General features: G+C 31.7%; 1 protein-coding gene across 7 annotated transcripts in view; it reads right to left on the bottom strand.

The window, feature by feature from the left end:
* LOC118195404 (uncharacterized) overlaps positions 1 to 18,783 on the bottom strand; it is a 180,407-nt gene that overhangs the window by 46,219 nt on the left and 115,405 nt on the right. For 6 of the 7 annotated variants that reach the window (XM_085807068.1, XM_085807071.1, XM_085807066.1 and 3 more), the window contains one exon: positions 8,691 to 8,780. In XM_085807068.1, coding sequence (XP_085663194.1) covers positions 8,691 to 8,780 — 90 coding nt within the window. Of the gene's footprint in view, positions 1 to 6,678; positions 6,949 to 8,690; positions 8,781 to 18,783 lie in introns of those variants that run through there. The other variant, XM_085807072.1, reaches the window with a different exon arrangement.

Genomic DNA, 18,783 nt, shown 5'->3' with positions numbered 1-18,783 from the left:
AGCAGCATGACTGGCTTAATCCGGTCATGAGATTTTTTAGCACTTGGTGGATATTAGCTTATAATTTAAAACATTTTGTTTTCTTACTTTTAATAATGTAAACATCATATTGATGAATGTAAGTTTATGAAAATAGAGACTAAAATAAGTAATTATACACATTTAGCTAATAAATGCTGTTTTAAAACCCTGTGGTGCTCAGAGGGCTACAGTGAGTGTACAAAGCATTTGTAGAGAAAGTGTTATAATTTAAAAATGTCTCACCAATAAAAACTATAAATTCCAGAATAAGTAATTATATATGTATAATGAAACATAAACAAATATAACGCTGATTTTTGTTGTTTGACTTCTGAATTAGTATTTGTTCGGTGTGTTATTGTGTCTTAATTAATGAAACATACTTTAATATTTCCATGTGAAATTTACATAAAAATAAATGCATGCATAAATAAGACATTTACACAATAAAAACAATTCATCATCTTGTGGTGCAAAGTATTCGTACATTATACATGATGTTGAATATTTTCATAAATATATTTAAATTATTACCGTGTAGGATATTCTATAAGTGTGAATAATGGCTTTGAGTCTCCTTGGCCTTGATTCAAATTTGCTGTTACTGAGTTAGCTATGGATTCCCACTCTTGTTTAAGAGAAGTTATGAAGTCATTTTTATTAAAAATGTGCATGGATCTAACATTTTTTATCGAGAGTTTCTCATAAATTTTAATGAGATTCAGATAGGTAATTGAGGAAGAAATTTCATAAATTTTGGGGTGTTATATAATATTCCGAGTCGTGTACTGAGGGCTGTACGCTTGGGATCATTATCATGCATAAAAACATATTCACTATCCAAACCCATTTTTATAATACTAGACTAAATTATTTTTCAAAATATTAATGTATAGCAGATGGTTCATAATGCCATTAATGATGACTAAATTATCAACACCAGAAGCACTCGTACAACCCAAAACCTCTACGCCTAACTTCCTTGGATGCATTTCTGTATTTCATTTCCTCCATATCATTCTCCTCCCATCTGAACCAAAAATATCGAATTTACTTTCAGCTGAAAAAAATAATGTTCTTACAGAGATTTGGATTTTTTTTCATGTATTTTTTGGCAAAGGATAATCTTAATTTCCGACTGCTCTCTCACAAAGAATTTTTCGTGTCGCAAAATGGCCATGGCAACCTTGTTTTCTGTATGCATTTTGAATTGTACTTATGAATACTGCTCTTCCTATATTTCTCAGTTATGCTGTAAGCTTAGGATCACTTACTTTCGGATCAAACGTACCAGAAATTGTCTGTCAATGGATGTAAGTAGGTATGGTTATCCAGAATGAGTACTATTTTGCACTGTTCTCCAGCTAATAAACTTTAGAATAATTGACTGTACAGTTGAACGTGGTTCACCAAATAAAACCGAAACTTCATTGTATGATTTATCACCTTTATGAAGCTATTAGATTTCTCTTTTGAAAACATTAATTTCTTTACACATTTAACCTGCAAGACAAATGATGTCAGTTATCAGCGAAAAATTGACTAAACCAATTAGAAAATGCTCTAAAATTTTGCCATTTGTTTGAATTTATGAATACTTTTTATATGCTAATAAATCCTCAAATTTTAGTTTCTTGTGCATTTAAAAGCTAATTTAATACTTTTTCTGTATCATTTTTTGTACTCATATTTCGTTAATGTTTTTTTATTAGTTACTGAATTTTGAAGAAGTTTCAATAGAATTAAAGAGCAAAAACCATAGTTTCTTTCATGTAACTACTCTTGTATGAATAATTTCTATACTCACTGTATGTTAAGTAGGCAAAGAAAGTATCAAAAAAGGTATTAAGGCAGATCCATAGCAACTGAAATGGAAATTCTTATTGATAAAGGAGGTGTGAGTAGATTTTTAGCTGTGGTGAATTATGTAGCTACATTTATGCCCAATTTTTCCACCATTACATCTCCCCTCAGGATTCTTTACATAAAAATATAATCAGAATATATATATATATAATCAGAATTTAGCTAGTTTGAAGAGCACGAAAAGGATTTTGAGCAAATTAAATGCTTACTAAGCTCATCAAATATTTTAAAAGTCTAAGATGACCTTGTTTCACTCAAGAAAGTCACCCTGTGTCATATGCATCTCAAAGTATCACTGAGATTAAATCAAATTATGCTCAATAGACAGAAAAAACTGCCATCTATATTTTGCAGTTCAGAGATACCAGAACTATAGTAAAACAATTCATAGTTCAAAGTTTTCATAAGCAACATGACTGCCACTGTCCATTTCACAGTACAATCAAGATTACAGAGAATGTTGTTATTGAGGCATCGATTAGAAATTCAATGTGCAAAATAAAGCGCGATGCACATTCCAGATATATTTTCAAAAGCGTATCTCAAAAATTAAGTATATGATGATTCAGACATGTTAGATGTTGTACATACTGTTCAGCAGCTTCTGATAAGTGAATAAAGAATGACACAGTTTTAATTACAAAATATACAAAATGAAAGTAAATAAATCTGTATCACACAGTCAGCACTGAATTACCCAGAATAAAATGACAGTTTAAAACAAACTAACAGAAAACTAATATTTTCACATAGTTTTTTAGTCTCAGACAATACTTTTGTCACTGAATCTCTTAATTCTCAAAACAGTTATAATATTACTGTTTGTTGAAATTCTTTAGTTTATAACTCTCTTTTACCTAAGCAAAACAAAAGAGCCCCTCCCCCCAAAAAAAATAGTTTAGAGTACTTTATAATCTCAGGCTATGTTTTTGTCACTGAATCTATTACTTCTCAAAGCTGAACGTTTATAACATTACTGTCTGTTGAAATTCTTTAGTTTATAAATCTCTTCTACCTTTGACACTATACTCCATAAATTCTTAGTTGGTTTTGATAAAAAAATTATGAAGATACTGCAATATTTTATACTCGGAGGAAAAAATTTCACAACTTTAGCATCGTCTTTCTGATTATAATTGGTATGAAAAAGGGAAAAAATCTCTAATAATGGCACACATAATGGTAGTATTATGTTTTTCAAACTGCCAATAAACTGAAATTACATAAGAATGCTATAAATGCAATGTATTTGAGGATCACAGACTTTAGTAAGAAAACATTCCATGTTCCATGTTTTAACCTTTTAACTGTCATGCCCAAGATAATCTCGGGCACAGCACTGGTGTTCAAAAATGTCACGTACGCGTATTACTCGGGGTAATATTTTTTTTGAGTGCATCCTATTGTTACCTGATGGCAGCACTTTACTGAAGATTTCAAAGGTTAGAGGTTAGAAGAAATGGCATCCAGTTCTTTGAAACGTTATATAGATGATTTAGATTCTTCAACCGAAGATGAAGATTTTGAACGCATCGATACTAGCGATGCAGGTGAAACTGAGGAGAGTGACATTGAAAGTAGCAGTGAATCAACGGATAGTGATTATGATGATATAGGAAATGCGAGAAACTGGTGTGAAATAATAGCTTCTGGTTGATCAGGGCCCTCACGGTTCTCTTTTACAGGTACTCCAGTGTAACTTTTCCTGTAAACATAAACTACACTTCTTTAGATATTTTAGAAATGTTTCTGGATTCAAATCTAATGGATATAATTGTCAAAGAAACAAACAACTATGCAGAACAAGAAAGAAAAGCAAATTAGGCAAACATATCAAGGTGCTCCCAAAGTAAAAAATGGATCCCTACAAATGGAACAATCCCTATAACTTCTTTGGGCTAATAATTTTTCAAGGTATTGTCGGAAAACCAAATCAGGCTGTGTACTGGTCTCATCGAAGGATTTTGCATACTCCAGTTTACTCAAAAGTAATGCCCATAAATTGTTTTATTTTGCTTTTTCGATATTGACATTTTTGCAATAATGAAGCTAAAAAAGAAAATGATTTTCCAAATCCAAAACTTTTGAAGCTGTATAATGTGATACAAAACTTACAGGAAAAATTTTGTAATTTTTACATACCGCAAAGTGATGTATCAGTTGATGAAAGCTTGATGCCTTATAATGGAAGGTTATCTTGGAAACAATATATTCCTATCAAATGATTGGAATTGCACGATTTGGAATCAAATTTTTTATGCTTTGTGAGGTGAAAACAGGGTATACTTGTGACTTCATTTTCTGTACAGGAAATAATACTGTCTTCAATCAATTGTATACAAATTATGGACTTTCTACAAAAGACATCATGCACCCATTGCATCGCTTTCTTGGAAATGGTTATTGTGTGACTGTAGATAACTATTACATGTCACCCGAGCTTGCAGATTTACTTATAGCCCAATAAACAGATATTTATGTCACAGTAAGGATAAACAGACAAGATTTACCTACAGAATTCACTAAAAGAAAATTACAAAAAGGTCAAATCATAGCTTTTTCAAAAAGGTTTTGGCTATAAGGTGGAAAGATAAGAAGGATGTGTGTTTGATGATACTTCCATGGTCAGCCTCAAAAATAAAAAAATGAAGATATACTCAAGCCGAAGATTGTTTCTGACTACAATCTAACTATGGGTGGTGTAGATTGCTGTGATCAGGAAATATCCTTTCATCCAACAATCCGAAAAAGTCAGAAAAAATATTATAAAAAGATATTTTTACATTTACTAGACAAGGTACTCTGGAACTCATATTTGCTATATAAAAATGTAGTTGGGAAACGTATTACATTTTTAGAATTCCGAATCCAAGTTGTAGAAGAGCTTTTACATAAATATGATGATGCAGCTTCTGGACAAAAGAATGTTGGCAGACCACCTACAATAGATAAACCCTGCCCGTCTTAACAACATTTTATATCCCATGTTCCTCCTACTCCTGCGAAAAGTGAGCCTACAAGACAGTGCGAAGTGTGTTGTTCGAAAAAGGATAAAAATGAGAAAAAGATAAGGAAGGAAACACAATTCTGGTGTAGTGATTGTTGAGTTGGTTTGTGCTTGGAAAAGTGTTTCCAGTTGTACCACACAAGACTGAATTACTGAACTACTAATAGGTATTCACTAATAGGTATTCACTTTTATTTTTTTCATTTATTTATGTTTTAGAAAATAATTAGTTTTTTTCATTTTTAGAAAATAATGCTCCACTTTACAACAGCCATGTTGAGTGGCAGCCGCCTCAAGTAAATATGCAGTGGCTACAAAACTTTAAAAATTTTACCCATGTACTTCAAAATATCAATTTTTAACTACTAAGTATATTTTATTTTGTACTAAACATTTGATTTTTGAAATAAAAAAATTTGACAATTTGTGTACCCAAATCATCAAAATAACTTGACAGTTAAAGGGTTAATGCTGATAAAATGCAATGACATCTCAAATCTTCATCAGTGTATCAGTAAAAGAGATGTGACAACTTTGAATTGTGCAAAAGTAATTTTTGGCTGATTTTTTTAAAATCTTTATTGGTTTATGTGAATGAAAGCCCCATTTATTTTTTTTTTTTAAATTTAGAATTGATTTCTTATATGGACTTTATCCACATATATGAAAATCTTGTACCACATTCTAACTATTTCAATATAGACTGACCTTAAACATCATTATTATTTATTTCCCTGCAGAAACAAAACAATCACTTTAACTGAAGCAATCCATCTTTAGCATAGTTTTTGTTGAAGTTTTAAACACATTATTTTTAAAATATGAGATATTTCAGAAAAAGTGTGATAACGTTGCATTGGTATATTCGGCAGGCTAAAAGGGTTAAAAAAGGAATTAGTATGGCTTTAACTATAATACTGCATTCAGAAGACAGGTAATACCAAAGTCCTCTGAAATAACTTCTGGTTGGATGAACAAAGGGACATCCATGATTTATTCTCAATGATGCTATTTCTATCAGCAGATTGGCAGAATTGAAACCCACCAATTTCTTCTTCTGGTCCCATGTGAAATTAGCTGTGCATGTGGAGTCTTGATCATTACAGAAAAATAAAAAAAAAAAAAAAAAAAAAAAAAAAACCACTGCATGTATTTACTTACACTTTGACAACATGTAGATAGATAAAGGGCATCTTTGACTGTCTGACAATCCATAATCAAAAAATGCTTGCAGTGATATCCACAAACAGCAATTTCAGCATTTATTATAGAATGTATCATGTGGGAGTAAGTATGCAACATCTGTGGGTATATATGGTTATCTGCATCATTTAGTAATACATAATATCATAACAATATAATCCATACTGCATTTTTTGCAATGCATAATAAAATATTTATTGTGACCTGTTGTCTGATATGTAAGTAAATTTCACTAGCATTGTACTCCAGAGTGGTTAATCTGTTTGCTTACAATAGTTGCATTTTCAAGAATAACCAATAATTATTTAGATACAAAAGTATTTGCAATACACTTCTTAGTTTTGCCCATTTGTTTTAATTTATTTTACGTCAGGACAATTTCCTGCACACATCTGATAGTGTTGACATTTGCAGCCTTTCATGTGCAAAGCATGTTTGTACTTATGTTCTCTTATTATAGATTGGATGCCCATGCCTATGTGTACATCCTTTATTAGGCTAGCAGCAAAATGACTTCATAAATGGCCTTTTTAGGAATTGCAGATCTTATGTATGAAGCAGTATACCAAAACTACACCAAAGGCATTTTTGAATATCTTTAATAGAAACCTTTCTAAAAGAATCTGGCTAGTATTTACACTGAAGTAGTGGAGATGAGATCATTTTTGCTTTTAAAAAAAAGTACTATGACACAATCTTACATATTCATTTTTAAATCTGTAAATAACAAATAAGAGAAAGATTACAATGCTAAGTAACAGAAAAAACTGCTGTTTCTATGACTCAGGATAATAAAATTTGCATTTCTCCATTAGAACAGTACAACTTCATATGTTAAGAACTCATGACACCTATAAATGAAAACATCAGTATTTGTTAAGCAAAATATCAAATCCTGATATCAGCTTCAAATTTAAAATGTGGTTAACTTGAAAATATGAAATTCTCCAAATATGCAAACAAATTATTCTAACCGAAGAAGTGCATAGCGCACACACATAACACAGATTACTATTGACTACATTCATTTTTTAAGGAATTAACACTGAGGTGGAAGTGTAACTATGAATAAATAGAATATTAAACGTGCAGCAAATGCATTAAGAATGTAAATATGACCTTGGTATGCACAACTTGTGAAAATTTAATAAAATATTAAAATATTTGCAACTACATGCCAACCTATTTTTCAGAAAAGATACTGATATCTTTCTTCTCTTTTTCAGAAAATCTAGCAATAAAAGAGTATCAGAATTGGTTGAACTGAATTATAATTTAGACATATATTATCCAATGAATTTTGGAAAAACCTAGCAAAAGAACTAACATTCAAACAGCATAAATGAATAGGAGCAGTATTTGCATATTTACTTATTATTATATTTTAAGATATTCAAAACTGTCAAAAGCAACACATTTTATTGATCACAAGAATGAGATTTAGATTAAGTATGAATATTTTTCTAAAAATTTCATTTATTGAAATGATTGAATAAAAGTGATTTTAAAGTTCTGACAAATGTATAAAATATCAGAAAAATTGAAGAGAAAAAATACAGAGGGCTTTTAGATTTTCAAGGACATGTCATTTTTATTCATTATTAGCCCTTTTTCATATGAAATGATGAAAATAAGCAAATTATCAAAAGCTTTAGAAGAAAGACTAGCCTTCTGATGAACAATGGTCTGGGTTTGATTGCAGGCAAAATGGGTTGGCTGCATGGGCATTTTCATAGTTTCCCCATCTGTAATGCCGATGTGAGTGACTTTACCTTAAAATGTTCATCACAAAAACATCTCTCCACCTAGACAGCCATTGCATGCTTTGCCGTAAATGAATAAACCAAACTGATAAACAATGACATGCACAATCCTTAATCTTGAGATCAGTTCAGATTTTTTGTTTTGATAGAGAAAGTTGACCAATTTCATAATGGAAAAAAATTCCCTTATTGGGAGATCTAGAAACCCCAGTCTTAATCCTTTTGCTGCCTTTGTACTCGAGAACATTATAGTTACTAACATATTATAATACTGAAATGCATTAATTTTATGGGCAGAAATAACAAATGGTCACTTTAAGCATAACAGAAGTAGCAAACCCATTTCTAAAAGAAAAATTACAGATTAACAAAACACTCTCCAGCTTTTGACATTCACGCATTAATTCTGTCATAACATCTAAAATATTATTGTTGTACCATATTTGAGATAACGTTTCTTTAAATCACTTACCTTTCAGCTTAACAATATCTAATTATTTAGAAGATTTTTACCAGTTATTTAGGAATCTAATTACTTACAAGATATGTTTAAATTAATGTTATTTTTTATATTATGTGAATTTACATCATAATGAAGGTACCTTCTGAATTAAATTTTGAAAAACCATGACAAGACTTTTCAATATTGCTTGCATAATACAGAAAACACATGCATAAAAATGCTGCACCACAAAAACTAACCCACGCCAGCCCCTACATGTGCATGCACACATTACATTTGGGTTATGCAATATACAGACAGTCATGCTCACTATAATCATTCTACAGAAGCAAACAATACATAAACAAAAGTAAAAATTTTGACTTACAAGTAAATTCCTTTCCCAATATTTATTATCTGAATGCCAAATACTGTTGCTAAGGTTTAAACATTTCAGTTCATCTTCTAATTGTTTCACCTATTTAAATAAATAAGATCATAAACTGAAAATAAAATATTAATAAGACAGCAAATTTTGTACTTGTTAAAATGCATATGAATGCCAGTAAGAATGGTGCAAGAAACGTCCTTATACAAATTATGTATTTTTCTTCAACTGCGAGCAATTTCAATTTTGGAAAAAATTGATTGAGAACATTTATGAATTGTATTTTTTAAAATGGAAAATAACTGTGAAATAACTACCAGCTAAAATCAAAAACTTACTTTTACCAAGAATTGGAATCTCATGCAGTTTTTTTAAGAGCACAGTGATGCAGAGAAATACAACAGATATATGCAATGTATTTAAAGTTCTATTATACATTAAATTCATTTCACTATCTCTAATAATTACTACTGCAGTGAAAAATGTACTTAATATTATTAATTATGTAACAACAGCTTGTAAATTATTGTTCCCCCCCCCTCCTTTTCAGAAAGTCAATAAATTCCTACTATAACTAATACGAAGTTTGCTTAGCTTCACAATGGTACGAAAACATCAGAACAAAAGTAGGAAATTTCTATGTTTTTAATCTATTCAATTCTGCATAAAGTGACTAAAAAATATTTTTTTTTATAGATACAAAGCTCACTAAAAGAGCTATAAAATACTTAATTTTCTGAAAGATACAGCAATCAACAACTAGAAATTCCAACCTGGATGAGTTCTGTGAAATTGTAGATCCTGGAGCAGTGTTGCTCTTTGACTTACACAGGAGCAGAGACTTGAGTTAACATTTCCATGGAGGAAAAATCAAATTCTTGAGATAATATTTTAGTTTAAATTACTCCTTTCTTTTGCTTGAGTGCGTGAAACTTGATTACATTAGAAACTAAGTACTCAGCATTTGTTTCTGAAATTGAAACTAGCATTTTATTCTTTTAGTCAATTTATTTACTTTTTTTTTTTTTTTTTCATTTTGCACATTACTACACATTTTGATATTTTAATACAGGCAACCAGTTGTTATTGCATCTAAAGCATTAAGTACTTGCTGCCTATTTTATGGATCTAACATGTACAGTTAATGCCTGAGATTTTGCAGACTGTAATTTTTAAGAAACAAGTTTATTTATTACTTTTTGGGCTTACGAAATAAAGCAAATTTAAAAGAATATCTATAAGTCCATTTAAGGCAAGAAAATTTAATAAGCATTAATACCGGAGAATTAATTGCAATAGACGTTGTAATGCAGGCTAAATAAGAAAAAGTGTAAGGGACTTTCATTTTCATCTTCCGATATAGCTACTGCCAAAGTGACAGACCTATTTACCTTAAAACGCCTGATTGCATAGTAAAAGAATTTTTGTTTGCACTAATTATGAGAGCAGTATGTAAATGAATTTGTTAAGAATTAAGGATTTCAGAATGCACTGTACTTAACAGAATTAAGCACTACATCACACTGAGTTTAAATGCATTTACAGCCAAAAGTGAAAATGAGTAATTGATTAATTAACTAGCAGCAGCAGTCATGGGACAGGGAGGAAAGAAGAGGCAACAGAATGTGATGAAACACGAAAGGATGGATTTGATGATCTCTCACCCCTCTCCCTCTACTACTAAAGCATTCGAAATAATTTTCACTCCTCCAGGTTCCAGGTTCGGCCCCATTGCACAGAACCTATACATTAACACTCACTGATTTTTTTATTTTTTTTAAATTCAAACCCATGCCCACTTGATAACACAGCCAACATTGCTAACCACTATACCAATCACGGCAGCTGCAGTTATTTATGCATTTATAATTTAATTACATTTTATATGTTTGGATATTTAATTTCAACTGTATTTTGTTAAATAATATCCAGAAGCAAAACTACTTCATTATGAGCTTAATAATTTTTAAAAGAATTTGATATTATCATTTAAATTTTTTTTTATCCTTCTACATGGCAGACTATTCATATAGTTACATTAAGTAGAACACCTTCCCCATTTGCAAAGGGTTAACAGTTAAGTACAACTTACACACTGACAGTTAAAGCAAATGAACCCTGATAGTTTTGACTTTATCTCCAGAAAAATGGACTAGCTTCACATGCATTTTTATGGTATTAAGCATGTATTAACTGAATATAAGCCAATATTCAATGCAAAGAATTCTACAAAATATAATCCTCATATGGCAAGACATTAACTGACTAATAATGTAACATTTCCTTAATCATCTTGCTGTATGACACAGCATGCTACAGTATTCTTTACTACAGAGAAGAAAATGCATACACACACTCACAAATTAACTATCACCTCAAAATTAAGCAAATCATATTTTAAAAATGCAATAACTAAAAGCTGAAAGTTCGGTGTAATACACTTTGGGGTTCTCTAATAAATTAAAACAAGTCAAGTTTGAATTTTAGCAGTACATATGCATATGCATAGGGACAAAAGAGCAAAATCAATTTTAATTTCCTTTAATATTTTGATTCTAATTTTGGTATAACTTTGATAAAAATTTTCTTTTATGAATATGGCAAGCCAGCCACCAATATTACAATAGTGGTATTGTAAGTTATAATTTACAATAATATGTATTTCTCCCACAAAGTTTACTGCACATTATATGATTAGACAATAAAGCTATAAGAACATGAATTACGGCAATCAAAATGACATACACAGCCATAACGTGGCCACAACCCAGTTAAAAATCTGAAGAACACACTTGTGAGAACAGTGTTATTATCACTTACATTCTGTAATGCTTCAATACCTTGAGACAAAACTAAAAGCACTAGAAAACACAAATATTATACAATATCATTAAAAGACTTCAGTGATACATATATATATCACTTTCTTATATATATGTCTTGCATAATTCTGGTGATGTAAATGGAACTAAAACGCAAACAGCCAAGAGTAAATTTAGAGCAGTATTAATTACCCGATCAAATGCATTGAGAATCAAAACTAAGTCAGACTGAATTAAGATTTCACCCTAAACATAACACACTTGCTTTCTATGCTTTGGCCTGGCTGGACTGCAGTCTGTCTGCTTCTCTTTTCTTACTGCAAATTTATCAAAAATGTAAACTTTTGGAATACGCATAAATAAGATGCCAACTTGTTTGTGGCTGCAACATGCTTGCAGAAATAAAAGTTGAATATACCTTGATAGCCAAATTTCTTATTCATTGTGGATTGGAATTTCAACACCTTTAAGCCATGAAAATTTTCGCTGTTCATTATGGATTCTACTGCTTGTGTTCTACTACAGAATATATTACGTATATAAACACTGTTTTGCAAAAAAAATCGAAGCACCAACAAGGACTTTTGCGATTGTAACGAAATTTGGGATGCAAAAACATCTTGATCGAACATGCAAATGATCAAAGTTTTAAGGCAAATGAACAGGAATTGTGATCATAGTGCACATTTCTAGTGAACAATTCGCAAAGTATAAAACCAGCAACAGAGGCAGAAAATTTATCTTTTTTTGTTGCTGCCATGGTGGTAATTTCATAAAGAAGAAACTAATGATGGCATTATTGTTGTGAACGACGCACGCTCCGCTCTTGGGGAACGGATTGAGCCTCCAGACCGACAAGAATCGGAAAAGAAAGTTTGTTTTTTGAGAACTGGCAACGATAAGTGTATGCTTTTAGAACAGTGACGCAGTAGAATCATGACGCTTTTAGATATGTAGAACAATTATGCTAAGTAGTTAGAAGTGTTTTTTCATGATGTAATGATTTAGAAATTGTTCCTCTTTTGCGTGAAATGTCAAATAAAGTGATTCATACAAAATAGTGCCAATTTTAGATGAGTTTGAAACTAAATCGGAGTCTACAAAAGCGGCCGACCAGAATTTGAAGAACACGGATCATAAAGGTGAGCAACCTTTCTTCATTTGCTTATCTAGAATTTTGAATGATCTGTTTTTTACTGAATTGAAATGATATAAATATTTGGCGCCCGAACAGGGACCGCCGTAGACTATATTGAAGTGAAAGATTTAGGAATGCTTGAAAATTAGCTCCTTTTGATTTGAGAAGTTTATTTATGATTTGAGAGTACTGATTTGTAATTTGAAATAATGTTTACTAAAATAGAAGAGTTAAAGAAAAGGCGAACTGTAATTAGGAGTTTGACAACAAAGTTGATAAATAATTGTAAAGAATACCTCCAAGAAACAGAACACGATTTGTGTATTCTTAATGAAAATATTGATTTATTAGATTCTAATAATAACAGCCTAAAAGAATTAGATAAACAAATACAAGAATTGAGGCTACTGAATATGAATCGGAATTTGAAACTTGTGAAGTTTATTCTGAGAAAATAATTTCCATGAAATCAAAACTAACATTTATGTTAAGAGAGAAAAGGAAACCTGAAATTCCTGTTTTGAATACAATTGGTAATATTGTGAATGATATTTCAAATATTTCTGTATCTCATTCAAAAATTAAATTCCCAAATTATCGATCATTAAATTTAATGGCGATCCTGTTAATTGGTTATCATTTTGGAACCAGTTTGACAATGCGATACATCAGAATAGTGATTTAACAGATACAGACAAATTTAATTCTTTGATTTCATTTTTATCAGGTGCTGCTTGTAATGCTGTAAGTGGTTTTGCATTATCAAGTGAAAATTATTTTGCCGCAATCGAGTTACTTAAAACATGCTTTGGTCGAACAGATTTAATTATAAATGCACATATGGGAAAACTGCTAAATTTGGAACCTGTTAGGAATGCTAACAACATATTTGCATTACGTAAGTTGTATGATGATATCAAAATACAGATGAGAAGTTTAAAATCACTTAATGTAACTTCTGGCACATATGGCACGTTATTGACACCAGTTTTATTAAAATTAATTCCGAATGAACTGAATCTTGATTTCGAAAGAAAAAGGAAATCTAAAGATAATTTCGATGTAAACTAATTATTAGAGTTCTTAAAAACGGAAATTGAATGCCGTGAATTTTTGCTACAAATTCAAGATAAAATAAACAACCATAATTCGAGCCACTTTCCTAAAGAAAAAAGAATAAATAAAATTTCTATTCCAACGGCTGCAGTGTTAAAGGTTTCGATTAACAGCTGCCTATTTTGCGAGGATTCAGAAAAAGAAAAACATACTTCTGATGCTTGCCCGAAGTCTGTAGCAGACAGAAAGGCGTCACTTCGAAAACTCGGAATATGTTATTTATGCCTTAAAAGGGGTAACCATTTGGCAAAAAATTGCTTTTCGAAGATAAAGTGTGATTCATGTGGTTGGAAACACAATAGTTTAATCTGTGACAGAAATGGTTTAGATGAGAAAAAATAAATAAGAAGGATCTTAATTTGATGAACAAATCATGTTTAGAGAAAGTTTTATTACAAACGTTAGTAGTAAAAGTGCGTGGCAATGGTCCAGAAAAATACTGCCGATGTTTAATTGATTCTGGGAGTCAACGAAGCTATGTATAATTCTTAGCTAATGCTATGCAGTACAAATGTTATAACGAAAGCAGTGTGATTCATAGTCTGTTCGGAGGAAACGAAGTGGTTGAAACTCGTAAACAGTTCGTTGTACATTTAAGTAGTATTAAAAATGATTATCAGTGTAACTTCAAAGCTTTTGATCAGGCAAAAATTTGCTCTGATATTCCACAATTGAACATCAAGCCTTATTTAAATGAGTTACATAAAAACCCATAACATAATTTTGAATGATGTTGAAGGTAGGCATAAAAAAATGTTGTTCGAGCATTCTCCTTCTGAAATTCACATTCTCATAGGCGCGGCCATAGCGGGAAAATTGCTCACAGGGAAAATAAAGAAGTTAGAATGTGGATTAGTTTGCATTGAAACTTATTTAGGCTGGAGTATCATGGGGAAAATTCCCATAGAAATGGAAAATAAATATGATTGTCCTTATATATTTTCTAGGTTACTATCAGATAGTAAAATTTCTGATTTATGGAAACTTGATACTCTTGGGATATTAGATTCTTCAGAAAGTCAAACTAAAAGGGAATTAGAAAGACAAACAATGACACATTTTCTTTCCAATGTGAAAAGAGATGAAGATGGAAGGTTTCAAGTTTGTTTACCTTGGATTGAAAATCATTCCCTACTTCCAAACTATCGAGAAATAGCAGAAAAGAGATGAAAGAGCACAGTAAAGAATTTAAGTGATGGGGATTTTTAGAAGATTATGACACAATTTTTAAATCTTGGGAAGATGATAAAATAATAGAAATTGTTCCTGAGGAAGAAGTTAATAACCCCTCTCATTATTTACCCCATCGTGCTGTTATTCGAATGAATTCCACCACGACAAAAATAAGACCGGTTTTCGATGGATCCATAATAACTAAAGGATCACCTTTATTCCATAAATGACTGTTTGGAAAAAGGTCCAAATTTGATTGACACTGTTCCAGCTATAATAAATAGATTTCGACTGGAAAAAATTGGCATGAGTGCTGATATTAAGAAGGCTTTTCTGCAGATAGCACCTAGTCCTAAAGACAGAAATTATTTAAGATTTTTATGGTGGGAACAGGGAAATTCTGAGCGTTTGAAAATATGCATGCATAGAAGAATGGTCTTTGGAATAACCAGCAGTCCATTTCTCTTAAACGCAACACTAATGAAATTAATGAATGAAGTACCAGAAAATTATCGTGCGAGTGCTAATAAATTAGTAGAATCCTGGTATATTGATAATTTAGTTAAAAGTGTGAATGATGAATCAGAATTAAAGAAGTTAAAAAATGATGCCACTGAAATTTTGGCAAGTGCTAAATTTGAATTACAAGAGTGGGTATATAACTATCCTCGAAATGAAAGGGATGCATTTGTTGTTGAACCCATTTTAGAACAGTCGAAGCTTGATAAATTAAATGAGAATGAGTTTTTTGATGATCCTTGTGAAGCTAAAACGGTCAACATTTTGGGACTTCTTAGGGATTTGCATGATGATACATTAAGTTGTGATATTAAGGGATTGAATGAATCGAAAAATAAACCTGTAACTAAAAGAACAATTTTGTCTGAAATTCATAAAATTTATTACCCTATTGAATTCACCTGCCCTATAATTTTAATTCCTAAAATTCTGTTACAAAACTGCTGGGAATTAATAGTAACTTGGGATGAAGCTCTTCCTGAAGAAATTCAAAGGAAATACATGAAATGGAAAAATGATGCAAATCGTTTAACAGAAATAAAAATTCCTCGATAGATCATGCTTAATATTGATTCTGAATTGAAATTATCCTTTCATATATTTTGTGATGCATCCTGAATGGCATATGCAACCTGCGTTTATTTCAGAAATGAAAATAAAAATGAAGTTTCTTGTCATTTAGTTCAAGCACGATTTAGAGTTGCTTCTCTAAAACTTGCATCAATTTGTAGACTAGAATTATTAGCTTGTGTTGTTGGTGCAAGATTAATGAAATCTATAAAACAAGATTTGAAGGAAGAAAATATACCTACGTTTTATTGCACAGATTCAAGGAACACATTGTACTAAGAATGAAGAAAATTGGGGTGTATTTGTTATGAATAGAGTGAAAGAAATACAAGCTCTTACTAATCCTGATACAAGGAATTATGTTCCTGGCAACTTGAATCCTGCGGATATTCCGTCAAGAGAATGTTCTGTTGAAACTATTAAAGCCAAAAGATGGCATGAAGGTCCAGCATGGTTGAAGTTGAATCCAGACTGTTGGCCTACTTGCGATATTTCTCCTGACAAAGTTTTGATTGATCGAGAAAGAAGAAAAACAGTTGTATCCTCGTTAACAAATGTAGTTGAAGAATTTTTGCATTCCTCATGAATTTTTTCTTTTGAGAAAATAATTAGAGTTACAGCCTGGATAAAAAGGTATATTGACAACTGCAGAGATAAAAATAGAACAACATCAAAGAACTTAGAAATTGAAGAATTGAATGCAGCAGAAGTCCTTGTTTGGAAAATTGTTTGGAAAAGTGTGCAAAGGGTCTCCTTTAAAACAGAAAAGGATAAATGCTTACGACATTTAAAACCATTTGTTAATTCATCTGGTCTTTTAAGAGTAAAGTCAAGAATATTAATGAGACAAGACTTCGAAAATTTTAGAACACCTGTAATCCTACCTCCTGAACATCCAGTTGTCTCTAAACTGATTATGGAAAAACATGAACAAATGCATTGCGGAACTCAGACTTTACTGGCGATGCTACGAGAAAATTTCTGGATTTTGAAAAGTCGTAAAACTATTCGTAAAGTGTTGAAAAACTGCACTATATGTAGAAGATTTGATTCGAGGCCCACCACGGTACAATCTGCATCTTTTCCAAAAGACCGTGTTAAAGATTCTTCTGTTTTTGAAGTGACAGGTATCGACTTAGCTGGCTCTTTGTTTTTAAAAAATGGATCAAAAACGTGGATCATTTTATTTACATGTGCTGTATACAGGGCAATTCATCTTGAACTTTTAACATCTTTGTCAACAGGTAACTTTTTATTGGCTTTCCGACGTTGTATAGCACGCAGAGGAAGACCTGAAATTGTCTACACTGATAATGGTAGTAATTTTATTGGTACAAATTCGCTCTTAAAAATGATTGACTCGGATAAAATTATTAAGAATCATGTTGTCAACCGCATTAAGTGAAAATTTATCCCACCAGCTTGATTTTGGGAAAGAATGATTGGCCTGATGAAAAACATTCTCAGAAAAGTTTTAGGTAATGCCCTCACTGAAATATGAAGAACTCTCTACGATCCTCCGTGATTGCGAAAATATCTTAAATTGCAGACCATTAACTTATATTTCCGAGGACTTGGAACAGGAACCCTTGACACCTGCAATGTTTTTTCGTGATCTAAAAGAAAGTGGCGTTCCAGATCTAGATATTATTGATGCCAAATACTTACAAAAAAGTATGCATATCAGATGAAGGTCAGAGAAGATGTAAGAAAACGGTTCAGAACTGAATATTTAGGACAACTGAAAAACCATATTTTAAAAACAGAGAAATATGTTAAACTATCGGTTAGAGACATTGTGTTAATAAAAACACATGAGAAAAGAATTAAGTGGTCTCTAGGAAAAATTATAATACTCCTCCCAGGAAATGATGGTGTAGTTCGTTTAGTAAAATTACACACCAAAAGTGGGGAAATCCTTCGACCCATACAACGAATTTATCCGTTGGAAGTCCATTCACAAACGGATAATATAGGAGACTGTTTGAGAAAGAAGCATTATGATCAAAAAATGTGTGATAAGCCTACAACTTCTATTGGATCTACAGATTTTCGTGCCACTGACAAAGGTCAGTCAGATGAACTCAGTCAGAATCCCCTCAAAAGAACTAGAAGTGGACGAGTGATTCGAACCCCTGAACGATTAAACCTCATGAACTTTCAACCAGATTGTGGCTGAGTTTCAACTTGGTAAAACTCATCGAGGAGAGTGTGTTGCGAACGACGCATGCTCCGCTCTTGGGGAATGGATTGGACCTCCAGACCGACGAGAATCGGAAAAGAAAATTTGTTTTTTGAGAACTGGCAACGATTAGTGTATGCTTTTAGAACAGTGACGCAGTAGAATAATGACGCTTTTAGATATGTAGAACAATTATGCTAAGTAGTTAGAAGTGTTTTTTGATGTTGTAATGATTTAGAAATTGTTCCTCTTTTGTGTGAAATGTCAAATAAAGTGATTCATACAAAATAGTGCCAATTTTAGATGAGTTTCAAACTAAATCGGAGTTTACAAAAGCGGCGGACCAGAATTGAAGAACGTGGATCATGAAGGTGAGATACCTTTCTTCATTTGCTTATCTAGAATTTTGAATGATCTGTTTTTTACTGAACTGAAATGATAATTATGCCGATATGGAAGACCTTACAGACAACTAAATGTCATCGAATGTGGTCGCATTTTAGGATTGCATGAAGCTGGGTGGTCATACTGAGCAACATGGCTGCCACCTGCAGCCTACACACTGCTGTGTGA

This window comes from Stegodyphus dumicola, chromosome X1, assembly GCF_044657685.1.
Source record: "Stegodyphus dumicola isolate Sdum_Otavi_A_Nest chromosome X1, ASM4465768v1".
NCBI lineage: Eukaryota > Metazoa > Arthropoda > Arachnida > Araneae > Eresidae > Stegodyphus > Stegodyphus dumicola.
Note: the sequence above shows the minus strand (reverse complement) of the source record. Positions and strands in the feature narration are given on the sequence as shown.